The 27,241-nt window shown below is 50.3% G+C and overlaps 1 protein-coding gene across 8 annotated transcripts in view; it reads left to right on the top strand.

Annotated features, from left to right (window-relative positions):
• The window catches only part of LOC140391693 (protocadherin Fat 3-like), a 1,133,162-nt gene that overhangs the window by 1,077,769 nt on the left and 28,152 nt on the right, over positions 1-27,241 (top strand). For all 8 annotated transcript variants that reach the window (XM_072476450.1, XM_072476451.1, XM_072476455.1 and 5 more), the window contains 3 exons: positions 7,013-7,166; positions 7,852-8,504; positions 11,107-11,217. In XM_072476450.1, the coding sequence (XP_072332551.1) occupies positions 7,013-7,166; positions 7,852-8,504; positions 11,107-11,217 (918 nt within the window). The remainder of the gene's footprint in view (positions 1-7,012; positions 7,167-7,851; positions 8,505-11,106; positions 11,218-27,241) is intronic.

Genomic DNA, 27,241 nt, shown 5'->3' with positions numbered 1-27,241 from the left:
ACTAATCCAGAGACTCGGGCTAATGCTCTGGGGACATGGGTTTAAATCCCACCAGGGCAGGTGGTGGAATTTGAATTCAATAAAAAAATTGGAAATTAAAAGTCTAATGACGATCATGAAGCCATTGCCAATTGTTGTAAAAACCCATCTGGTTCACTAATGTCTTTTAGGGAAGGAAATCTGTCATCCTTTCCTCATCTATGTCGGTACTAGGGAAGTAACGTCGGTAAATTGCTGAAATCCATTATCAAGGATGTCATAGCACAGCATTTGGAAAGCAGTGGTGTAATCAGACAAAGTCAGCATGGATTTACGGAAGGAAAATCATGCTTGGCAAATCTACTAGAATTCTTTGAAGATGTACCATATAGAGTTGACCAGGGTGAACCGGCGGACGTGGTTATTTAGACTTTCAGAAGGCTTTTGACAAGGTCTAACATAGCAGATTAATATGTAAAGTTAAAGCACATGGGATTAGGGGTACTGTTTTGAGATTGATAGAAAGCTAGTTAGCAGACAGGAAGCAAAAATTTGGAATAAATGGGTATTTTTCTGATTCACAGACAGTGACTAGTGGGGTACTGCAGGAATCTGTGTTAGGACCTCAACTGTTCACCATATATATATATATAGAAATAATTTGAACGAGGGAACTAAATGTATTATCTCCAAATTTTCAGATGATACAAAGTTGCGTGGGAGGGTGAGCTGTGAAGCGATTGCAGAGATGTTTCAGCAGGATTTGGACAGGCTGAGTGAGTGGGCACATGAATGACAGATGCAGTATAATGTGGATAAATGTGAGGATATCTGCTTCAGTAGCAAAAATATAAAAGCAGATTATTATTTGAATAAGTCTAAATTGAGACAGGTGGATACTCAGTGAGACCTTGATGTCCTTGTGCATCAGTCATTGAAAGTAAGCTCACAGGTACAGCAGGCATAAAGAAGGCAAATGGTATGCTGGCCTTCACAGCGATAGGATTTGAGTATATGAATAGCGGTGTTTTACTGCAATTGTATAGGGCATTGGTGAGGCCACACCTGGAGTATTGCGTCAAAGGCCACAGGGGCACAGAAAGCAGCAGGCTGCCTCCAACTCTGATGTAGCACTAGACCACAAATCTAGAGCACTAGATCAAGAAGAGTGAGGAGCACTGATGGTGGGAGGGTCACTATCTGTTTGTAGCTGGAATAGAAATCTGTCACAGTGAAATGTTCACTATTAAAATCTGTCACGCCTCATACATATGAAGCCTCTGTCATGTCAGACATCAGCAGAAACTGAGGGGCACCAGAGCTTTCCTCACATTATCATTACCCTCCTGCACTGTATGGTGACCTGCTGATAGAGACAACACAGGCCCTTCACCCTGGGATCATGTTACCCCTTGGAGGGGGGAACAGGGTGGCCAGGCAGGTGCGAGGTGGGAAAGGGAGTGTGAGGGAAATGGGCGTGATGGAGAATTGGGAGATTAGGATTTAGGCGAATGGGCGGGGGAGCGAAGTAAGTGGAGGAGCATGAGGAGTTTTAATTTTAAAATATTTTAATAATCTTTGTCACACGCAGGCTTACATTAACACTGCAATGAAGTTACTGTGGAAAAGCCCCTAGTCGCCACATTCCAGCGCCTGTTCGGGTACACAGAGGGAGAATTCAGAGTGTACAAAAGACTTTTCGGGACTTGTGGGAGGAAACCCACGCAGACACAGGGAGAATGTGCAGACTCCACACAGTCAGTGACCCAACCTGGGACTCTCGAGCTGTGAAGCAGCAGTGCTAACCACTGTGCTACCGTGCCATACCGAGTTGGGGGGGGTGGGAGGGAAATAGCGAAGGGTGGATTGTTCAGCTGACAGACACAGCCTTGTCTTAGGAGAATCTGGAGACAATATGGACCTGCCTGGTCCTCCTGGTATGTCGACTCTTGCCTCTGCCTGTCCTCCATCCTCCAACTCCTCCTCGGGCTCATCCTCCGGCCACTACTGGACTTCCTCCCCCTCCCCCTCAGACAAAGCCGCATGTTCTCCCCCTCCTCCTGCCTGCTTCTGCCCCTCCTCCTGCATGTCCCTCCCAGATTGTGGAGGGCACAGCAGAGTACCACAAAGCGGGAGACCCTCTGGAGGTGTACAGCAAGGCACCGCCAGAGCAATCAAGGCATAAGAACCGCACCTTGAGCAGCACGATGCACTGCTCAGTGATAACACGGGTGGCAAAGTGGGCCTCATTGTATCAAGTCTCCGCCTCTGTCCTAGGCCTTCACACAAGCGTCATCAGCCTTGACCTCAGTGATTATCCATCGTCCCCAACCTATCATCCTGAGGTGGTCCTCAAAGACACCGCAGATCTCCGAATGAATGTAGCTGTCATGCACGCCCCAGGGTAGCGGGCACACAGGTACATGATTCTGAAGCGGTGGTCACTCACGATCAGAACATCCAGGGAGTGGAATGCCTTCCTGTTAATATAGGCCACTCCTATATTAATGTCGCTGCTCACAGGGAAACATACGTGCCTTCGATCTCCCCCTGAACCTGTGGCATCCTGGCGATGGCAGCAAATCCTGGAGCTCGGGCATCTTAGCGGACCTGGTGCAGCTTGAAGGTGATATGGATGGATTTGTTTATTGTCACGTGTACCAAGGTACAGTGAAAAGTATTTTTCTGCGAGCAGCTCAACAGATCATTAAGTACATGAAAAGAAAAGGAAATAACGAAAATACATAATAGGGCAACACAAGGTGGTACACAATGTAACTAGATAACACCGGCATCAGGTGAAGCATACAGGGGTGTAGTGTTAATCAGGTCAGTCCATAAGAGGGTCATTTAGAAGTCCGTTAACAGTGGGGAATAAGCTGTTTTTGAGTCTTTGTGCGTGTTCTCAGACTTTTGTATCTCCTGCTCGATGGGAGAAGTTGGAAGAATGAGTAGGCTGGGTGGAAGGGGCCTTTGATTATACTGCCCGCTTTCCCCAGGCAGCGGGAGGGGTAGATGGAGTCAATGGATGGGAGGCAGGTTTGTGTGATGACTGGGCTGTGTTCACGACTCTCTGAGGTTTCTTGCAGTCTTGGGCCGAGCAGTTGCCATACCAGGTCGTGATGCAGCCAGATAGGATGCTTTCTACAGTGCATCTGTAAAAGTTGGTATGAGTTAATGTGGACATGCCGATTTTCCTTAGTTTCCTGAGGAAGTATAGGCACTGTTGCACTTTCTTGGTGGTAGCGTCGACGTGGGTGGACCAAGTCAGATTTTTGGAGATGTGTACCCCTAGGAATTTGAAACTGCTAACCATCTCACCACAGCCCTGTTGATGCTGACAGGTGCGGTGAGTACAGTACTTTGCTTTCTGAAGTCAATGACCAGTTCTTTAATTTTGCTGGCATTGAGGGATAAATTGTTGTCGCTGCACCACTGCACTAGGTTCTCAATCTCCCTCCTGTATTCTGACTCGTCGTTGTTCGAGATCCGGCCCACTATGGTCGTAGCGACAACAATCTTATAAATGGAGTTGGAACCAAATTTTGCCACGGAGTCGTGTGTGTATAATAAGGGGCTAAGTACGCAGCCTTGCGGGGCCCCAGTATTGAGTACTATTGTGGAGGAGGTGTTGTTGTTTATTTTTACTGATTGTGGTCTGTGGGTTAGAAAGTCGAGGATCCAGTTGCAGAGTGAGGAGCCAAGTCCTAAGTCTTGGAGCTTTGATATGAGCTTAGCTGGGATTGTGGTGTTGAAGGCGGAGCTGTAGTTAAGAATAATATAGACTGATACCTGGGTATACAGGGCATCCGTGACCTCCTAGATACACCTATGGACGTAAGATTGGTATATGCCATACAGGCCCCTGCTCGAGCCCTGGAATGACCCAGTGGCATAGAGTGTTAGGGCTGCAGTGACCTTCATGGCCACCGGAAACGGGTGTCGTCCTCCTCGGCACTCGATCACGGGACCCTCAAATCCCCCAAGACCCTTACTCTTACCATGGCTCCCCGCCTTCTTTCAGAAGGCCATCCAGAACACCAGTTGTGATGGCAAACCTTGCTCTGCATACTCATCCCAGGCCACATCAGGAGCCCCTAGACCCCAGACATCTGCCAGGAACATTGGGGAGGTTGTGCTCCACTACACTGCACTCATCCACACTTAACATTTGGCCACAAGAGGATCCTCAGTGGTGAAGCCCTGCTCTTTAGTTTTTGATTGTTGGCAGCTGCCTTTATGGTGCTGACACTCCTAGAGCTCAGACACGCAGTTCAGGCAGCAAAGGTTGCTGGACATGCAGTCTACTAATCATCCTCTGAGACATGGCTCGAGGAGGCATTTGAGAGTTGAGGAGCATGAGGTACTCTCACAACTAACCAGGCGAATTCCTCATTTGATATAGCCTTCAGCTGTGAAGCTAGATCTCATACTAAAAGAGAGTGAAATTGAATTTTTGGATTGAAATTGCAGCAGGGCTCTGTCCTGCGAGAGTTTGGTAGGACAGACAGGCTGCAGCTGTGATTGCTCCTGTATGGGTCTCCACAATATTTAAAGATGGTCTGAAGGCCTCACAGATGCAAAGCCCCTCACTCCCCTGGCCCAGCGGCGACCCCCAACCTCGAACACTTCAGCCCCCTGACCAAGCCCCAAGCCCCCTGAGGGGCTCTGCATGCCAGTAAATGGAAATGGCTACTCCCAACCTCATTTCCCCTGAGTAGTCATTGCGCCAAAGTCCCATTTTTGAAAAGGAGTACGAAACAACACACGCATGCCTTCCCGCTGGAGAGTCGGGTAATTCCTGCGAGGCCGCTGCATTCGACTTCAAACTCGTTAATGAGTTGAAATGAATGCAAATGAGAGTTAATGATATTGTCAGCATTATTGGGCGAGATCCGGAACTCGCCATCGGGAGCAGGCCGGGTGAGTCGCAAATCTTGAATTTGTCCTTTCCCGCTATTCACCCGACACGCCGCAATCCACACCAGACGCAACGCGATTGCTGAATCACACCCAATATCTAGGCTTGTGCTGATGAAATAGCTAGTAACATTTATGTCATACAAGTGGCAGGCAATTATGATCTCCAAAAAGAAAGAACATAACCGTTTCCTCTTGACGTTGATTGGCATTACTATTGCCAAGACCCCATAATCAATATCCTGGCCAAAAAGGGCAGCACGGTAGCACAGTGGGTAGCACTATGGCTTCACAGCTCCAGGATCCCAGGTTCGATTCCCGGCTTGAGTCACTGTCTATGCGGAATCTGCACGTTCTCCCCGTGTCTGCGTGGGTTTCGTCCGGGTGCTCCGGTTTCCTCCCACAGTCCAAAGATGTGCAGGTTAGGTGGATTGGCCATGATAAATTGCCCCTTAGTGTCCAAAAAGGTCAAGTGATGGTTACTGGGTTACAGGGATAGGGTAGAGATGTGGGCTTGAGAAGGGTGCTCTTTGTAAGGGCCGGTGCAGACTTGATGGGCCGAATGGCTTCCTTCTGCACTGTAAACTGTATGATTCTATGAAAAATTCAACTGGGCAAGCCACGCCAGAGTCAGTGACTGGGTATTCTGCAGCAAGTTATTTGCTGCATGATTTTCTCATTCCTCGCTTTTACCTACAAGATACAAATCACAAATATGATGAAATTCACTCCACTTGCTGGGATGGGTAATAAGGTAACAGTGTTAAAGCTAACAGTATTAAAGGAACATGACACCATCTAGAACAAATCAGTCCTCTTGATCAGCACCTCAGCCACTAGTCCAAATGCCCAACCCTTCTGCTCTGGCTGCAGACAGGACTGCCTATAGAATGCACAGCCACAATTCATCAGGGTTTATTCAGCAGCACCTCCAAAACCCATGACCTTCGCCGTCTAGAACGATAGAATCCCTATAGTGCTGAAGGAGGCCATTCGGCCCATCAAGTCTACACCGGCCCGAAGAAAGAGCACCCTACTTAGGCCCACTCCCCCGCCCTATCCTTGTAAACCTATCTGTCCTTTTGGATACTAAGGGGCAATTTAGCATAGCCAGTCCACCTAACCTGCACATCTTAGGACTGTGGGAGGAAATCCACGCAGACATGGGAGAAAGTGCAAACAGACAGTCATCCGAGGACAGAATTGAACCCGGGTCGCTGGCACTGTGAAGCAGCAGTGCCACTTTGCCACCCCAAGAAGGACAAGGGGGTGTATGGGGACACTATCACCTACAATTTCCTCACCAAGCTGCGTATCACCCTGATTTGGATATATATTGCTATTCCTTCACTGTTCAATGTGGTATGTTTCATTGAGATTAGATTGTTAGAAGCTTATTTGGTTTAATGTACATTTCAATGACATCCTGAGGTCTGCCCATTGTGGATTTTCTTTTTAATTCCTTCATGGGACATGGGCGTCGCAGGCTGTGCCAGCATTTATTACCCGTCCCTAATTGCCCTTGAGGGGCAGTTAAGAGTCAGCCACATTGCTGTGCGTCTGTAGTCACATATAGGCCAGACCAGGTAAGGATGGCAGATTTTCTTCCCTAAAGGATATTAGTGAGCCAGATGGGTTTTTATGACAATCCACAATGGTTTCATGGGCATCGTTAGACTTTTAATTCCAGATTTTTATTGAATTTAAATTTCACCAGCTGCAGTGGCGATATTCAAACCCGGGTTCCCAAAGCATTATGCTGGTTCTCTGGTTTACTCGACCAGAGATAATACCACTACACCATTGCCTCCCCTAATATTGGTGAATGGTTATGGAGGATTCATGGGGAGCCTGGAAGCGACATGGGAGGATATATAGAGGCATAAAAGGGTCATGGGGATATGAAGGGCAAGAAGGGGGCATATGGGATATAGGGGGCATTGGGGCATTTAGGATTGGTGAGGAGTGATGGTTTGAGGGTCTAACATTCATCGGTAACACTGGTCAATGTCCCAGTAAATAGGGGCAGGTGTACCACGTAAAGTTTTGTGTTGTCCCTGAAGTGAAATTTTAAGTCCAAAATACTGAAATCTATGCTGTTCTGCTTCAACAGGTTATCAGTGCAGCTGTCTGCCACAGTTTACAGGAAACCAGTGTGAAACTGAAGTTACATCCTGCTTCCCAAATCCCTGCCAGAATGGGGGCTCCTGCAATCCAGTGGGCAGTGATTTTACCTGTGACTGCAAAGAAGGATTTATGGGTTTGATGTGAGTTGGTATATAACCTTCTTTATGCACACAATTCTGTACCAATGTTGAGTTGCTTTAGCTCCCAGTTTGAGACATGTTTTGGTTTTCAAGTGTTTGGAATCAGCTGGAAGCTGTCAATTAATAGGTTGTTACAGCAAAATATATAAATACATAGTAAACATTTGAAAAAAAATTCACGGCAGCAAATTTGACTGACAAACATATTAAATTGGTGCCCACTGTTCATTCAGAATTGGGATTCCACAAGAACACTAAAGGCACAAAAAGTGTTGCAGTTACATGTTGGATTGTATTTTTACAGGAGTCGGGTGTCCTTAAAACTCCGCCAAGGAGTTATTTTGCCACTGGATCATTTTTGTTATCCATGGTATATGATGAAAAATATCACGGAAGGAATAAACAAAGATCAAACAGTGGAACATGATATGTTATCAGTCTTTAAATGATAAACAAAATTGAAGGAACATTCTGCAACGTGCTATGTATTATTAGTCCATTAGAATTGTTTGAAACAAGATTCCATTTGGTTTGCAGTTAATGCAACCAAAAATATAGACCTCTATATTAAAAATAAAACTAGGACAAACTTAAATGAGAGAATCACTCATAAACCTCACGACTAATAAAACAGAGAATAGTTTTGAGGTGCAAATAATTAAAAGCATATTTATTTTTCTTGTAGGTGTGAAGAAGACATTGATGAATGCAACATAGAAGAGTGTCAAAATGGAGGAACATGCTTAAATACTTTGGGCTCATTTCAGTGCAATTGTACTTCAGGATATATAGGACTGCACTGTGATCTTAGGCCTGTAGTTGTGCCTAATATACAACCTGGACATCCCTATATTGGAAAAGAGGAACTTATTGGAATAACTGTGGTTTTACTAGTTTTGATGATACTGGTGATACTTTTTGCAATTTTCCGAAAGAAGGTCTTCAAGAAGCATACACGTAACAATATGACTCTTGTGCAGGACCCTGCAACTGCCGCACTACTTAATAAGCCTAATGGCATTCAGTTCAAAGGTATTCGGAATAATGGTGATAGTCGAAAGATTTACAAAGAAACTGGAGGTCCTCCCCAAGTGCCAGTTAGACCAATGGCGTATACACCATGCTTCCATAGTGATTCAAGGAACAATTTAGACAAAATTGATGGAATGGGAGTAGAACACCAAGAAATGAGCACCTTCCACCCTGATTCTCCTCGACTACTGACTACACGTAGAGGTGTTGTTGTGTGCAGTGTGGCCCCAAATCTGCCGACAGTTACTCGATCTGTCTCCGACTGTGACTCGTTGAGAAAAAATACTTGGGATACAGACAGAGATGGTAATGAGTATTATCTTGTCCTTGTTTTGAGATGATGAGGATATCCTGTCTTTGTTGTAACTAGTTCTCCTGCTATGTCCTATCCTTTGTATCTATCCTACTCCTGCTAGCTCATTTCCAGGCATCCTCCTTCATTAGGGGAATATGCAAATTAATTCAAGGTAACTTTTGCTCTGACTCTGTTCTGTGACTCTGTCAGCTAGGGTCAGGTAAGAATGAAGGTGTCAGTTCTTTAACCAGAGGTGATGTACTAAATGAAAAAGAACTTTGGTAATTAATTGCTTACATTGTATCTTCAGTTTTTACAGAAAAATCGATCTGCCGACGTAAAATAAGGACTTTAAAACAACAAATGCGACCTGATACCTTTATTCATAAGAAGTCATAATTGTATGTCCAATCAATTTAGCAGATTTTGAATATGTGCACTGAAAATTTTAGAGAATGGTTCTTAATAATGCTCAGATGTATTATTTCTGAATTAATAAGATTCTGAAATCTTGAGTTCATCAGGTTATTAAGTATGCAATAAATGCAGTCATGCTTACGCTCACATTTCAATGATTGTACTTGCCCTCACACCAAATGACTGGCTTGGCGACGCAAATATGTTACAGATATGAGCTCAGTATCTTCAGCCTTTATGAATTCAAATACACATTAAAGTCTGGTGCTTTTATACAATTTTCTCACCCTTACTACATAACCATTCATTTTCAGAATTCACAATTCAAATTCTGCAATACATGATAATAAAATAATTTAAAAGAAACCTCATTAAGCAAAATTGAACCTATTCCATATCAATAAGTTATGATACTAAAATGGATTCCTTCTGTAATTAAACTTTTTAATTCAATTAACTAATGAGATTGGTACAGCTCCTTTACTCTGTTATCTTGTCCATAATTTTGCTCTTGTTACGTATAATTGCTGCTCCACCCAGTGATAACTTTAATTCTAAACATGTCTTTAATTCTGTACCATACAATGATCAAATCCTCCATTACAAGACCATATATATACTCGGATATATATTTTCTGCATTACTAACTTTTGCCCTTGCATCCATTATCAGTGATTGCAATTGTCTGAACATTAAGAAGCAGTATGCAATAACACATCTTTAATAATTGAGTTCCTTTATTGTTAAGTATAGTACATTAAGTGACTTACATCAGGTGTCTTTTACCTGCAGTTGTCATTATTTTCATAATGGTTATTGATGGTACTGTAAACAGAATGAGTCATTTATCCTGGGATTATGCCTAATTCTGGAGCCCTGTCAATTGGATGTGATGTCAATTCTATTTTCAGTTCTTTGGGTTTCCCAGTTCATTGGCATCCTAGGATCTTTTTCCATTGAGGGAGAGTTGTGCAGATTATTGGATCTGAAATGCTGAAAGTTATTGCACTATTGAGAGAAAGTTCCAAGTAGCAGGAATCCACTCGTGAACAAGTGAAGAGGAGAAACCAAGAAATTCTATCACGGGGAAGAAACTGTGTGTGCCTGTTGCTAGTATCTCTCCTGTGAGCCCCAGATCCTTTTCTGTTATTTATTTTCAGAAATTTATCCACATCCCATTCGTATCAAATATTAGTCTCTCCCAATAACTACATGTGATTCCCACCTGTGCCCCAATTAAATATGGAGCAGGAAGGATCATTGGCAGCATTACCACTCCAATGCCAATTGAGGTCCTCAAGTGGACAAATGTCCACTATGGACATTATCTGCAGTAGGGGACTTGCTATGTATGGAGCCTGAAAAGCAAAACCCTGTCATGTTTGTTTACGGGCAACTAGGGTGGTGGTGGGGGTGGTTTCCCTTGTTCAAAGGCTCAAAGACACTCAGTGCCTGAATCAAGAGAACCATTATCAGAAGGGAGAGGGACCATGTTTGCGTGGGTTTCGCCCACACAACCCAAAGATGTGCAGGCTAGGTGGATTGGCCACGCTAAATTGCCCCTTTATTGGAAAAAAAAGAATTGGGTACTCTTTAAAAAAAAATTTTTTTTAAAAGGAGGGAGGGAGAGGGAGATGCTGCTGAAAATGGGAAGGGGGAGGGGGGGGATGTGGAGGAGATTTCTACCCTAGAGTCCCCAATCCTGGAAAGGCCTTCTCCTGCCCAGCTGCCCATTTCAATGCCTGATTGGCACTTAATATGTTGGGTTTTCAGCAAAAGAGGTGCTCTCATCAGTTCCACTGCCAACAAGTGAGACCCCATCACCTGGATTAGCAAAACTGGTATGGGAGAATCCTGCTCTCATGTGTTCTTCAGTGGGTACCTTTCAGTACCAGAATTGCGGAGTAGAATTTCAATCGCTCTGTATGTTCTGGAACTGACTACCTAAAGCTCTCCAAATCTCCAACAGGCTTTCTTCTATAGGATCTTTCCTTTAGGATCCGCTATAAAACTCACCTCTTTGACCAAGTTTCTGGTCATCTGATTTAACATCATATTATGTAATTTAACATTATAGTTTATTTAATAATGCTCTGTGAAGCGCCTTGGGACATTTTATTATGTTTAAGGCACCATATAAATGCAAGTTGTTTTTAAAGAAAGCTTTACTGACTGGTTTGAATCATCTGTCTTTAGGAAAAGTGGACATTGTTGAGGATGCAGCAGGCTTTACAGGAAGTACAAAAGGCAGCAATTCTGAGGTCCAGTCACTCAATTCCTTCCAGTCTGACTCATGTGATGATAATGGTAAGGCAGCATTACAAACTATTTCAATCATTTTATTGTTTATTTCAAGCCTACTTTTCCCTCTATCAGGTCACGATGCTGAATAAAATGTTGTCTTTGCATTGTTATGCCTTGTGTAAAGGATACAGTGAGAAAATATGAAATCACTGCTGACCAAGCAAAAGCATTGATTGCATTGAGTGTTCACTTCATGCCAAGCGCATATTTATAAATGGATTTGTTATCAGTAAATATTTGGGCTATAACTTCCTCAGAATGGTAATCTCGGAGGATTGCCACTCTTTAAGGACTTACTCACACTGGGATTCCAGAGCGCCTGTCTCGTTTAACCTTCCTCACTTAGACTGGACAAGCAGGAACAGCAAGGTGTGCCCCCGGCTGCATCAGCATGAAGTACCTGGGACGCAGGGAGGTAGGAAACACCCAATTTCTACAGCAGTGTGTGATGGGGTAGGGTTGGACCAGAGGTGGGATCAGCCTAGGGAGGGTTGGGGATAAGGGATGGACCAGAAAGGGTTTGGTCAGTGCGGGGAGGGATTTGGACTGGAGGAGGAGTCCACCTGGAGGGGGGGTTCAGTCTGAGAGTGATGGGGGGGGGGGGGGGTTTGTACCGAAGCAGGGGAGGTGTTTGTAAAGGTTGGGGGGTCAGACCAGGAGGGGGAGGTCAGTTCGGGAGTGGGATGGTTGGGTTGGGTCAGGCCAGGAGGGTGGGGGCCTGGTTAGTAGGGAGGTCGCGTCATGCTGGGGGTGGTGGTCGGGTCGGAAAGCGGAGAAGACAGGTTGGGGAGGGGGGGGGGGGGGGTCGGGGCGGCGTGTGGCCCCCTGGGGGCCTTATGTACGAGGGGATGTCCTTTGCGAGGCTGACCTTGGGTTTCTTAATTAATTACTCTTGAGTTGGAAGTGATTTTTTTTCCTCGAGCTCTTTCAGAGTAACTATCAGGGTAAAGATGGCTGACATGGTAGCATAATGGTGAGCACATTCTCCCTCTGTCTGTGTAGATTTTTTCCGAGTGCTCCAGTTTCCTCCCACAAATCCCGAAATATGTGCTTGTTGGTGAATGTAACATTGCGAATTCTCCCTCAGTGTACTCAAACAGGTGCTGGAGTATGGTGACTCGGGGATTTTCACAGTAACTTCATTGCAGTGTTAATATAAGCTGACTTGAGACAATAATGAAGATTATAATTATAAGATGGCAAAACCATCAAAGTTGGCAATTTAAAGTGTTTCTGTTGGATTGTTTCCAGCCCAGCACAATTGCCCAGAGGAAATTTGCACTTCTGGGCAATTGCCAGGTTAACCCTTACGTAGGAACTTTCCAGGGAGATTCCCCAGTGCATCATTGGGGTGCACGCTAAATGCTGGGGGAACCAGGAAGTTATGGGCCATGAAGTTAATGCTGAGTAATGGAACACATTTCTGGCACCAATATAAGATGTGGCACAGGTTAGATGCAGACTATTTTGTTAAAAAATATACATGAAAAATTTAAAGATGCTGATTTTCCAGAAGGGAGCCTTGCCCCCAGAAGTGATGGAATCACTACAATTAAAGGACGTGATTTAACAGAAAAATTTCTAAGGGCACGATTTAATGGAAACATTTTGAAATGTCATTTTGGGTGTAATTGGCGGGGTATTTCCCAACAGCTACATTGGTGAGATTACGGCCCATATTTAGCGGCACTCAGTGCTGAAAATAAGCCCCCATTACTGGCTGACTTGCCGTCTGATTCACCAGACTTGCACCTCAGTGTCTTGCTGCTAACGAGGGTTAGCTGCTTTTAAAATCTCCCTAACCACTCACTATAGTCAGCACACAAGTATGGCAACGCGCAGACCTGTTCCTTGCTTTGGGAATGCCGACCTGGGCAGGCCTCTCAATGCTGTGGATGCGAGATGGGACATCCTGTTCTCCTGAGAGGGTCAGAGGACCAGCAGCAGGATCACCAATAGCGCCTGGGAGGCACTGGCAGCGGCTGTCAATGCGGGCAACATGACAAGGAGGACCAGCGTCCAATGCTGGAAGAAGACCAACGACCTCCATGGAGCTGCAAGGGTAACGTTACCACCTCTTTCCTGTCATCAGTTCCGTCTGCCACTTCGCAAATTCCCGACCTCCCCGCCCGACAAATCACTGGCTGACACATCGCACTCTCCCACATCCGACCTTTGTGCCTATTCTTCAACACCCCCTGGCACCCACCCACCTTCATGCCCAGTTTTGGTGCCCACACATGCCACCTGCTATAGACACGCCTGACTCAGCAAGCTTGCAGCTCACAAAGTCCTCCCTTTGTCCCCGCAGGAGAAGATAGCCCATAATAAGTGGGAAACGGCCAAGTCAGGGGGGTGGGGGAGATGAGTACCAGAGATCTGGGGCGAAATTCTCCGTTATCGGCGGAAAGTCCGCCGATCGGCGCAAAAAACGGCGCAAATCCGACTTGCGTCACGTCGGAAAAATGGGTCGAAAGTCTCCGGCCCGAAATGGGCTAGCAGCGACGTAACGGGATCCGCGCTTGCGCAGTGGTTTACACGCCGCACGGCGTGACGGCTCATAAAGCCACGCTGCTCCCCCCCACCCGACCGGAACAGCCGACCGCAACACCCGACTTGATGGCTGGCCGCCGCTCAGCCCCGAGGTTCGAGTCACGGGATGTGGAGGCCCTCCTGGACGCGGTGGAGCAGAGGAGTGACACCCTGTATCCCGGGCACGGCCGCAGAGTTGCCCCATGCCACAGCCGGCGTCTGTGGAGGGAAGTGGCAGAGGCCGTCACCGCTGCGGCCCTGACACCACGGACAGGCACCCAGTGCCACAAGAAGGTGAACGACCTCGTCAGAGCAGGCAGGGTGAGCCTCCCCATATCCCCCCTCCCCCAAATCCCCCCTCCCCCATATCCCCCCTCCCCCATATCCCTCCCTCCCCCATATCCCCCCTCCCCATATCCCCCCTCCCCCATATCCCCCATATCCCCAAGTGAATCCAGCCCTAACCTTAACCTCTGCAATGCATGCGCAACCGATGGCGTGCATTCATATACCTGCCTAACAGTGTTGCCTTTTACCCCTGCCACCGCCCCCCCCCCCCCCCCACAGGATAAGCGCGCACACAACAATAGGGAGCATGTGAGGACTGGAGGAGGCCCCGCTGATGAGAGGCCACTGACCGAACACGAGGAAAGGGCCTTGGAACTGGCTGGCGGACCTGACGACCGGGAGGTTGCTGATGCAGAGGTCGGGGGCATAGTAGCAAGTGAGCCACCGACAGCCCGCCCCCATATCCCCCCTCCCCTATATCCCCCTCCCCCATATCACCTGATCACTGCATGCATGCTTCATTGTGTATCGCAGGACCAAACGTCCAGGCACCCATCCCCGCAGATGCAGACCGCCCGCAGGATGCCCCTCGGAAGCCACGGGAGATGGAGAGACCCGGACCCTCCAGCATGCGACGCCCGCAGGATGCCCCTCGGAGGCCACGGGAGACGGAGAGACCCGCACCCTCCAGCATGCGACGCCCGCAGGATGCCCCTCACACACCATGGGAGACGGAGAGACCCGCACCCTCCAGCATGCGACACCCGCAGGATGCCCCTCGGAGGCCACGGGAGACGGAGAGACCTGGAGCAACAGGGAGACGACACCCCCGTCACGTGCGGGAGCGACCACCCAGCGACGAGGGGGGCAGCCACAGGCCCCCGTCACATCCGAGCCAGGACACCACTACCCAGGACACCACTACCCAGGACAGCACTGCCCAGGAAGACGAAATACCGGACAGTGACTCAGAGTGGATGGGTGGAGACGAACCCCCACCCCAAAGTGCCATGGACTCAGAGTGGGACGAAGAGCACGACACAACGCCACTGCTGTCACCAACACCCTCCACCATCGCAGAAACACTCACCACGGTTGGGCACTTTAGTGATGAGGCGTCTGGTACACTCACTGGTGCGCACAACACAGCCGTCCCGGTACAGCAGGTGGAGGTAGGAGCAGCAGAGGGACCGGGCGGTCGGAGGGCAGCCCAGGCCAAGCGAACATCTGCCGCCCAGATGGATCCCAGGTTCCTGGAGTTACCACACCCACACATAGATCCGATGCAACCACCGAGCCGGAGACGAGCGAAGAGGGTGACGGGCGGCTTGCGGCGGCTGCAGTCGCAGGTGGAGGAGTCCACCCGCGTCCAGGAGCTGGGAGTGGTGCCGGTCATGCATGCCACCCAAGCTGACACCGCACGGGTGGCGTTCCCCCCCCCCCCACCCCCCCCTTCCGTCCCAGGTGCATCGGGTGGGCAACGGGCAGGACAGGCTGGCAGCTCGCCATCCCAGTCGCCCGGGCCGCAGCCTGGCCCATCTCGGCCAGGACGCCCCAGGAAACGGCCGCCAAAGGGATCCAGTGTCAGAGGGCAGGAATCACAGGAGTCCACCTCCAGTTCTGCTGTACCGTCTGGGGAACCACGTAGACGTAGTCAAAGGGCCCGTAAGGCCAAACAATTAGACACTGAGTAAGTTGGCACGGGTGCAGGGCACAGATGAGTTTTAGGGGCTAGGGCACGTGCATGAACTCCTTTGGTTAGTAAAGTCAACGTTACACCTACAGAAGCTGCCTTTGTGCTCTGTCCAAGTGCGGGGGTGTCATGTACGTTGAGCGCAAGTGTGTGGTGTGAGGGGTGGTCTTACCTCAGCCCCAGGTGAGTCTGCCCCCTTCCCCCTGGGCCGCCATCAACATCCCCCGGGCAGAGGACGGGACCGTGCGCTGCAGTGTCACAGCCGCATGCAGGAATGGTCCCGGGTGGATGGTGGTACTGTGGCCATGGGTCAGACATAGTCCAACGATTGTAGAGCCAGGAGCTCACCGCAGGGCGGGTTGTCATCATCCTCCATGGTCTGCAATAGACACGCGTCCACCCGCAACTGTGTGAGCCCGGCCCGTTGTGCCGCAGGTGGATCGGCAATGGGGGGGGGTGGTGTTCATGCGGGTGGGGTGGGTGGGGTTGGGGGAGGGGGGTGAGGGTGCTGGGGTGGGTGAATGGGTGGGGGGGTTGGGGGTGGTCGGCTGTTGCCATGGTGGTGCGGTCTGTGGCCATACTACCCGATTCCCACGCCCATCTAGTCAGTGAAGCGGGCGTCTATCAGTCTGTCCCGTGCCCGCTGGGGCCAGCCGGTAACGGTGGACAGCCACCCGCCTGTGTCTACCCCGTCTGCCCTGACCATTACCCCCATCCCCCTCATCTGGGGAGGGACTGCGCCTCTTCCTGCTGCTCCTCCACTCCGCCCTCCTCTGCCTGCGGCACATCGCCCCTCTGCTGGGCTATGTTGTGCAGGACGCAGCACACCACAATGATGCGGCTGACCCTATCTGACCGACACTGGAGGGCGCCCCCAGAGAGGTCCAGGCACCTGAAACGCATCTTCAGCACGCCAAAGCACCTCTCTATCACTCCCCTTGTCGCTACATGGGCATCATTGTAGCGGTTCTCCGCCTCATTGCGTGGCCTCCGTATAGGCGTCATCAGCCACGATCGCAATGGGTAGCCCCTGTCGCCAGCCAAACCAGCCCCTCAGCTGGGGATGGCGTCCCTCGTACATGCCGGGATGGATGACCGCGACAACATGTATGAGTCTTGTACACTGCCTGGGTAAACGGGCGCAGACGTGCAGGATCATCATGCGGTGGTCGCAGACCACCTGTATGTTCATCGAATAGGTCCCCTTCCTATTGGTGAACACGGCCCTGTTATCTGCAGGTGGCCGCACGGCGACGTGCATCCCATCGATCGCGCCCTGGACCATGGGGAATCCGGCCACGGCAGAGAAGCCCACGGCCCGGGCATCTTGGCTGGCCCGGTCCACGGGGAAGTGGCTGTAGCGGTGCGCCATGGGCATATAGGGCATCTGTCACTGCCCGGATGCACCGATGCACCGATGTCTGCGATATGCCGGACAGGTCCCCCCTCGGTGCCTGGAATGGACCCCGTTGCATAAAAGTTCAGGGCCACCGTAACCTTGACGGACACGGGAGAGGGTGTCCCCCGCCAGTGCCACGCGGTGACAGGTGTGCCAGCAGGTGGCAGATGTGTGCCACGGTTTCCCGCCTCATCCGGAGTCTCCTCCTGCATTCCCGGTCCGTGAGGTCCTGGTATGACTGCCGGGGCCGGTACACACGGGGCGCCCTCGGGTGCCTCCATTGCCATGGGGCCGCGACGTCCTCCTCCCCCTCCTCGTCCTGTCGGTCAGGTGTCCCTCCAGCCTGGGCGGCTGCCGCCTGTCCCTCTGCGGCAGCCTGCGCCGCCTCTCTGGCACACTCCTCCTCCTCCTCCTCCTCCTCCTCCTCCTCCTCCTCCTCCTCATCCAGGGCAACATAGACATGAGCGGCTGCCGCCACGGCGGCCAACATCGCTGGATGATCGGAAAACATGACGGCCTGGTGGGGGGGAGGGGAACAACGACATGTCATCATTGCCCATATCCCCTCCTCCCCCCAGCCAGGTGGCATGGACCGCATGGGTCCAACTGTTGGAGACTGGCACTTGGCCAGGTGGACCAACTCACTTGCCCTCGCATCCCCCTCCCCGGCACGGACCCCCATCCCCTTCCCCGGCACGGACCCCCCATCCCCCTCCCCGGCACGGACCCACCCCCAACCTCCACCCCGGCACGGACCCCCCCCCCAACCTCCACCCCGGCACGGACCCCCCATCCCCCTCCCCGGCACGGACCCCCCCCAAACTCCACCCCGGCACGGACCACCCCCCCAACCTCCACCCCGGCACGGACCCCCCCCCAACCTCCACCCCGGCACGGACCCCCCCCCCCCCCCAACCTCCACCCCGGCACGGACCCCCCCCCCAACCTCCACCCCGGCACGGACCCCCCATCCCCCTCCCCGGCACGGACCCCACCCCCCCAACCTCCAACCCCGGCACGGACCCCACCCAACCTCCACCCCGGCACGGACCCCCCATCCCCCTCCCCGGCACGGACCCCCCCTCCCAACCTCCACCCCGGCACGGACCCCCCCCAACCTCCACCCCGGCACAGACCCCCCCCCCCATCCCCCTCCCTGGCACGGACCCCCTCCCGGCACTCCCCCGGAGCCCAGCCTATTCTAACCACCCCCCCCCCGCCGCACACACACACAACCCGAGACACACCTCTCCTCACGCATTCAGACTGTGGCCACGCCATCGCCTGCCCAGAGCCAACCCCCCAGGCCGTCACTCACCTCCACGCTGGTCGGCGTAAACCTGGAGCACAGGGTCACGCCGATGAAAAGGAGGTTTGATTCACGTCGACGTGAACGGTCATCACGTCGACGGGACTTCAGCCCATCCGGAAGGGAGAATATCGGCAGGCCGAAAATCGGCTGCCTTGCGCAGACCCGTGACATTCTCCGACTGCAGCGGCGACATTAATGCCCCGCCGACTTTTCTCCCTTCAGAGACTTCGGCAACCGGCGGGGGCGGGATTCACGGCGGCCAACGGCCATTCTCCGACCCTCTGGGGGGTCGGAGAATGACGCCCCTGAGTCCTCACCCCTATGAGAAACAGTCTCTGGAGATCGCAGGGTTGACCGAGAAGAGACCAGTCACCCACAGCGAGGTCGGCCTGCGCCAAAGAGGTGAGGACCATCTGCCCGGTCACCCAGATGACCTGTCTCAAATGGGTTCATGTCAGACAAAGTGATCCTTCCCTCTCACTGACCATATAAGAACATAAGAACTTAGGAGTAGGCCATCTGGCCCCTCGAGCCTGCTCTGCCATTCAATGAGATCATGGCTGATCTTTGTGGACTCAGCTCCACATTCCCGCCTAAACACCATAATCCTTTATTCCTTTATTCTTCAAAAAACTATCTATCTTTATCTTAAAAACATTTAATGAAGGAGCCTCAACTGCTTCACTGGGCAAGGAATTCCATAGAATCACAACCATTTGGGTGAAGAAGTTCGTCCGAAGCTCAGTCCTAAATCTACTTCCCCTTATTTTGAAGCTATGCCCCTTAGTTCTGCTTTCACCCGCCAGTGGAAACAACCTCCCCGCATCTATCCTATCTATTCCCTTCATAATTTTATATGTTTCTATAAGATCCCCCCTCATCCTTCTAAATTCCAACGCGTTCAGTCCCAGTCTACTCAACCTCTCCTCATAATCCAACCCCTTCAGCTCTGTGATTAACCGAGTGAATCTCCTCTGCACACCCTCCAGCGCCAGTACGTCCTTTCTCAAGTAAGGAGACCAAAACTGAACACAATACTCCAGGTGTGGCCTCACTAACACCTAATACAATTGCAGCATAACCTCCCGAGTCTTAAACTCCATCCCTCTAGCAATTCCATTTGCCTTCTTAATCACTTGTTGCACCTGTAAACCAACTTTTTGCGACTCATGCACGAGCACACCCAGGTCTCTCTGCACAGCAGCAAGTTTTAATATTTTATCATTTAAATAATAATCCCTTTTGCTGTTATTCCTACCAAAATGGATAACCTCACATTTGTCAACATGGTATTCCATCTGCCAGACCCTAGCCCATTCACTTAACCTATCCAATCCCTCTGCAGACTTCCAGTATCCTCTGCACTTTTTGCTTTACCACTCATCTTAGTGTCGTCTGCAAACTTGGACACATTGCACTTGGACCCCAACTGCAAATCATCTATGTAAATTGTGAACAAGTGTGGGCCCAGCACTGATCCCTGAGGGACACCACTAGCTACTGATTGCCAACCAGAGAAACACCCATTAATCCCCACTCTTTGCTTTCTATTAATTAACCAATCCTCTACTTTCCCCTTAATGCTATGCATCTTTATCTTATGTCCATTGCCTTGCAGTATCTCCATCTGATGGGGCTGGGCCATCCGGAGTCATTCTCCTCCATCAGGAGAGCTCCGAGAAGATCACCATCGAGGCGTCACAGCTATCAACCCTACCTTCCATCAGCGCAGAGACATACATCTCGGTGGGCAATGTTAGTGGACAGGCTTCTGGGACACAATCTTGTGAGCAGCACACAGTTGCTAATGCAGATCAGGTGGAGGCAGGGAGGTCTAAGGGAGTCAACAGTCAGAGGTCTACTCGTCCCAGGTCTACTGGTCCCAGGATTCTGCTAAGTCCCAGACAGATGCCGAGCCTCTAGAAAAGGTTATTCCAAAGCTGATGCAGATGCTAGAACACAGCCATGAGATTCAGGAGGGAATGTCAGCCGATTGAAGGAGTCCAAAAGGTTATGGGCACAGGAAATGATGCAGACAATGTGTGACACCGAGGCCAACACTGCTCGGGTGACATCCAGAGTGGAAAGCCTGCAGCATGATGTCAACATCTTCAGTGGTGGTGTCCAAATTACAGCTCAGTCTACGACGACCAAGGCTGAGGGTCTCGACATTAGTCCCCCAGTCGCTGAGGGATGAGTCCCATATGCAGGTGGATGTTGCTGGGCACTACAAAGCGTGGCCCACTGAGGAGCATCGTTGAGGGCATCGGCACCATGGTGCAGATAACAGGGAGGCACCTGGACTAGCAGAGCCAGATGACGGAGAGGCCTCTGGAGCTCACTCCGGCTGTCCTTCCATCCTATGGAGACCCCCAGGGCCATATAAACACCGTCAGGAAGAAGGAAGTGCAAGGGGACAACCCGTCGCCTGCCACCATGGAGATGACAGCGGTCTCCAGTTCTTTCGAATCCCCCCTCCTGACACTGGTACATCTCAAGGGCAGTGAGCAAAACAGGGTGGCACAGCGACGCCTGCAAGTCGGTCAGGCCCTCCTGCTCCAGGCCTTCCAGGGGACGCCCGCCAAGGGCATCAAAGGCCACAGGGCGCGGAAAGCAGCAGGCTGCCTCCACCTCAAATGTGCATCCTGGGGACACATTTAGATGTAGCAGTAGACCATGAAAGATCAGGATGCGAGAGGATCGCTGAATGAGCACGGGGGGGATGGGGGTCACAATTTGTGGCTGGTGGGAATGAGAATGTCCAATGTTCACTACTAAAACATGTTACACCTGATACAAATGAATCATTTGTCATGTTAATCTTCACAACTGGCCTGCCTGCACCCACACCCCCTGTTGTCCTCCGCTCCCGCCATGTCCATACCCCGGGCCCAGTGGTCCAAGGTCAAATGCCCCGATGCAGACCCGGTTCAGAGGATTGGCGCAAGTGCGCTGTCAGCCGGACAGCAGGAGTCAGACTTTGGCATAAACTGAGCTTACCTCACAGCGAGTTATCATCACTCTCCGGCCTTGTATATTGACCTGCTGACAGTGCCGACACAGACCCTTGAAGGGTGGAATAGGATAGTCGAGGGTGGTGGGTGGAAGGACCAGGGAAATTGTGGGGGGGGAAGGAGGGGAATGTTGATGGGGAAGAGTGTGAGCTGACGAACAAAGCCTCATCCTTTGAGAAGCGGGTGATGATGAGGGCCTCCCTGGTTCTACAGGCATGCTGGACCTTTGCCTGTTCTCCATCCTCTGACTCCTCCTGCGGCTCCTTGTCCACAATCCATTCCTGGTCTGTTTCCTCTGACAGGGCCATATGTTTCTCCTCCTCCTTCTCCTCCGGCAAGTCACCCCGCTACTGTGCCAGGTTGTGGAGTGTACAGCGGGCTACAAGAAAACGGGAGGCCTCCTGGGAGGTGGACTGCAGGGCACCACCAGTGCAGTCCAGGCATCAAAATCACATTTTGAGCAGTCCGATGCACCGCTCAGTGACCGCACGCATGGTAACATGGGCCTCGTTATATCGGGTCTCCGCCTCGATCACCAGCCTCCGTACTGGCACCATCAGCTAGGACCTCAGCAGGTAGCCCTTATCCCCCAAGAGGTAATCCGCCATCCTTGGGTAGTCCTTGAAGACACCAGAGACCACCGAGTGTCCCAGAATGTAACTGTCACGCATGCTCCCTGGGAAACATGCACACACGTGATCCGAAGGTGCTGGTTGCACATATGTTGAACCTTCAGGGAGTGGAACTTCTTCTGTTAATGAAGGGCACTCCTTCATGCATGTCATCAATTAGCCCCCTGGACCTGGCGCACCCCGGAAATGGCGGAGAATCCTGCAGCCTGGGCACCTTGTTGGGCCTGGTCCAGCACAAATTTGGTATAGTCAGCTGCCCAAGCACATAGGGCATCCATGATCTCTCGGATGCACTTGTGGGCTATTGTTTGTGATATGTCGCGCAAGTCCCCGCTCAAGCCCTGGAATGAACTAATTGCATAAAGGTTCAGGGCTGTGACAACCTTCACGGCCACCGGAAGCAGGTATCCTCCTCCTCCACGGGGTGATAAGTTCACAAGGACGTGGCACAGGTGCTGTACTGTCTTTGTTTTTTCTTTATAAATTTAGAGTACCCAATTGTTTTTTTCCCAATTAAGGGACAGTTTGGCATGGCCAATCCCCACCTACACTGCACATCTTTTGCGTTGTGGGGATGAGATCCACGCAGATATGGGGAGAATGTGCCAACTCCACACGGACACTGACCCACTTCCAAACCCGGCTGGTCCGATACCCCAAATATGGCCTCCCAAGGGCCCGGGTCCATTTTTACGTGCACCACTTTAGAGATTACCCGAAAAACCTCCTTCCAGTAATCCTCCAGCATTGGATAGGACCAAAACATATGGACGTGGTTTGCGGGCTCCCACCCCTCGCAACGTTCACACACATTCTACACCCTCAAAGAGCTGGCTCATCCTTGCCCTTGTGAGGTGCGCTCTATATACCACCTCCAGCTGCATCAGCCCCAACCTCGTGTGTGAAGTGGAGGCATTCATTCTCCGGAGCACCTCACAGCAGAACCCCTCCTCCATATCCTCTCTCAACTCTTCCTCCCACTTTGCTTTGATCCCTTCCAGTGGTGCCTTCTCCTCTCCCAAAATAGTCCTGTAAATCACCGACACTACCCCTTTCTCCAGTTCCCCTGTCGTCACCGGGAAGCTCTGTATTCCTTCTTGGCAAAGTCTCGAACCTGCATGTATCGAAACATTTCCCCCTGCTCCAGCCCAAACTTCGCTTCCAGCTCCTTCAATTCTATAAACCGACCCCCAAGAAACAAATCTTTTCGTGACTTAATTCCCTTCTCCAAAAATTTCCGTCCCACTTCCCTGGCTCAAATCTGTGGTTCCCCCGAATGGGCATTTCCCTTGACCCTGCCCCCAACCCGAAGTGCTGGCGAAACTGCCTCCAAATTCTCAACAAAACTATCACAACCGGACTTGCTGAGTATTTCCCCGGTGTCATCGGGAGTGGCGCTGTTGCTCGCGCCTTCAATCCCGACCCCCTACACAAACTTTCTTCCATTCTGACCCACTGGGAATCAACCCCTCTGACCCAGCTCCGCACCTTCTCCACGTTCGCCGCCCAGCAACAATACATCAGCTTTGGAAGCCCCAAACCCCCTACCTGCCTTCCCCTCTGTAGCAGCACCTTTCTAATCCTGGCCACCTTCCCTCCCCATATGAACGAGGTAATCATTCCTTCAATCTCTCTAAAAAATGCCTTTGCAAGGAAAATCGGCAGGCATGGAAAATAAACAAAAATAGCGGCAACACGTTCATTTTAACCGCCTGTACCTAACCCAACAGTAATAGAGTGAGACCATCCCACCTTGCTAGATCAACTTCACCCTCCCACCAAACCAGAAATGTTGTACCTATGGAGCCCTCCCAATCCCGAGCAACCTGCACCCCCAGGTATCTAAAGTGAGTGCCTGCCCTACGGAAAGACAGCGCCCCCCCCCCCATCCCTGTCCCCAGCCCCGGCCAAGACACCAACGAGAAGTCACTTGAGTGATATTTTATTGGTAAAAAAGGTCATCGGTAACAAAGGTTTGAAAATCAATTACGTAACATTCAAAATGTCACACTAAGCATGAAACAACAAGTAAACATCACTGTCGAATATTGGTACCAAAACAAAGTTATCTCAGCTCATTTTCACAAAAAAGCCAGAGAACGTGTTATTATTTCCAGAACTTTGTCATAGAAATGAACAGTTCAACAATGCACCACCTATTGGTTGTTCCACGTATCAGTGTCATTCTCTGTCCAGGAACCGCAGTTGTGCAGGCCCTCCAACACAGCCCAATCTCACCGGAACCAAATCTTGCCATCCACATATTCCACTGGCGCTCAAGATGCAGTTGAACATCCTCGACTTCCAGCGTGTTTAACCCTCAGTGACGTGCTGGTACATGCAGCACTCACCACACCCGCAACAAAAATATCAGTCATCTGCGAAAGCATTTCTTCAACATCTCCATCAGGTTGCTCATTTTGATCAATGTTACGCACCAGGTCCCACAACCGCAACTTGCTTCAAACCTGAGTGCAGTCTGGACTCATACCTACCCCTAAGCCCAGTGATCCAGGTATCTTAGAAAAAGTTGTCCTTTCAGGCTACAGAAAAACAAGGAAACAGTAGCAGCAGTCACCAGGCATTTGCAGCTACAAGCAGCAGCATGTAGCAAACATAACCTGCAGCACCACTTGAGAATATTTTGTTTATTAAACAGTTTACAGTTCAACTTTGTAACGTTCCACATATTACACTAACCATTAAACAACAAGGAAAAGTCACTGTTCCATATTGGTACCAATACAAAGAACAAGAACAATACAATACAAATAAAAATATAATACAATACAAAACAATACAGCACAGGAACAGGCCGTTCGGCCCTCCAAGCCTGCGCCGATCACGAGTCCTATCTAGACCAACCGCCTGTATCCTTCTGTACCCCGTCTATTCATGTGCCTATCCAGATAAGTCTTAAATGGAAATGGCTACTCACCTCCTCAGCAACTATTGTACAGCTTCAGGTTTTTAAAAAGGAATTCTAAACGACGCCCACGTGATTTCTCGCTGGGGAGATGGCTAATTCCTGGGACGCTGTTACTTTCAATGTCAATCTTGCTAATGACATGGAAGTTAATTCTAATTTAGGTTAATGATATGCTCACCATATTTGAGCGAGATCCGGAACTCGCCGTCGGGAGCGGGCTAATTAGACAGCAAACTGATTTGCGCTCAGCGCGAATCTCGATTTTGGCTTTTCCCACTATTTAAACAACACTCCCAGTTCTGCACAGAGCACAACATGATGGTTAAATCACAGCCAAAGTCAGAGGAGTTTGAGCTGCCAGGTGGGAATGGGTTCCGCTATCTGCAGGTGAAGGACTTTGCACGGAGGCAGGTTTCGACCTTTCCGCTTCTTCCGCCCCATGGGATACAGGACAAGGTAGTTTCGAAAACGGGAGTGGAGGAGGGGAAGGTCTTGGAAATTTTTAAAGAGCTCATGGAGTGGGAGGGAACCCCGATAGGGGAGGTAAAACGTAAATGGGAGGATGAGTTGGGCAAGGAATTAGAGGCAGGATTGTGGAAGCATGCTTTGAGTAGGGGTAACGCGTCCTCGTCCTGTGCCAGGCTCAGCCTGATACAATTCAAGGTGGTCCATAGGGCGCATATAACTATGGCCCGTATGAGCAGGTCCTTTGAAGGGGTGGAGGATAGGTGTGGACGATGTGCGGGAGGGCCCGCAAATCATGTCCACATGTTTTGGGCATGTGCGAAGCTTCGGGGATTCTGTCAAGGATTTGCCGATGTCATGTCCACGGTATTGAAGGGACGGGTGGTTCCGAGTCCAGAGGTGGCGATTTTTGATGTGTCGGAAGACCCAGGAGTCCAGGATTGAGAGAGGCTGGTGTTTTGGCCTTTGCCTCCCTGGTAGCCCGGAGACGGACCTTATTGGCGTGGACCTTATTGTAGCCCCCGAAATCGGGGATATGGGTTAGCGATATGACCGAGTTTCTCAGGCTTGAGAAGATCAAGTTCACCCTGAGAGGTTCGATGAGTTAGGGTTCACCTGGAGGTGGCAGCCGTTTATCGACTTCTTCGGGGAAAATTAAGCTGTCAACAGATATGATAAGGGGCGGGGGGGGGGGGGGGGGTAGGGGGAGTTAGTTGAGGCAGGATCAGTAACTGGAGGAGGGGGAACTAAGGAACTGTTTGTGTAAGCCATGTTGGCTGGGTGTGGATGTTGGGGGGTTAGGGGTGATATTTACTGTGCTATGTTTGCTTTTGAAATCGTTGTTAAAAATCACAAATGCCATAATAAAATGTTTTTTTTTAAAATCACAGCCAAAGTCTTGGAGGAACATTCCTTTACTGCATAAAAGTTTTTTTCTACATTCTTCACTCAATAACTTTACCCTCTGAATGAGATGCCAGCTCCTGATTGTTTTTGAACTGTTAACCTGCAGCACAAGGAACTGGTTGTTGTTGCTCGTTTTAGCCATAGTTTAATTGCTCTAATTCTGTCACCTTTGCTCTTGAGTCGCCAGGTATCTTTCTGATACCGCCACGTGGTTCAAGTCCGAGCAGTGATCAATAATCCAACACACCGCTTAGTAAGAGTTAAATCAACGCACATTTATTATATACACCAATCAATACTTATACATTAATTCTACTTCTAAGCTACTTCCTACAACTAACAGGCCAATACTTAACTTTGGAAAGGGCCCACCTGGTCAGGGAAACAAATGGCCTTTCGTATGGGTTCTGAGCCTGCGGGATTCAAAGCTGGTACAGGTCGACAGTCAGGAGTGCCTATCTCGTAGCGAGCGTTGGAGTAAGACTTGCGTTTCCAGCAGAAGGGTCTCCAAGGGTGCGAAGAGGAGACGAAGGGAAGAGGGCAAGCGGGCAAGAGAGAGAGATTTGACCTTGGACTCTATTCTTATAGTTCCCAGGGGCTTCCTGCCTTTCGGGGTGGACCTTGTACCTGGTTCCAAGTGATTGGACTTGGTCCCAATCACTTGGTTCGATATTCTCCAATGCTGGAGCGATTCCTTAATCGAGGGGTGGGCATTTACCTCTCTTTGTGTAAGCTCCTGCTGGCGCCGAAAAGTCTGGGTCGGCTTTGTATTACTAATTTGTAGCATATTGTTCCCGGGATTGCTACTTACTATGCAGATGGCTGGTGTGTTGTTGTATTGATGGCTGCAGGTATCG

This window comes from Scyliorhinus torazame, chromosome 15 (assembly GCF_047496885.1).
Source record: "Scyliorhinus torazame isolate Kashiwa2021f chromosome 15, sScyTor2.1, whole genome shotgun sequence".
Lineage (NCBI taxonomy): Eukaryota > Metazoa > Chordata > Chondrichthyes > Carcharhiniformes > Scyliorhinidae > Scyliorhinus > Scyliorhinus torazame.
This window is presented reverse-complemented; position numbering and strand designations above follow the sequence as displayed.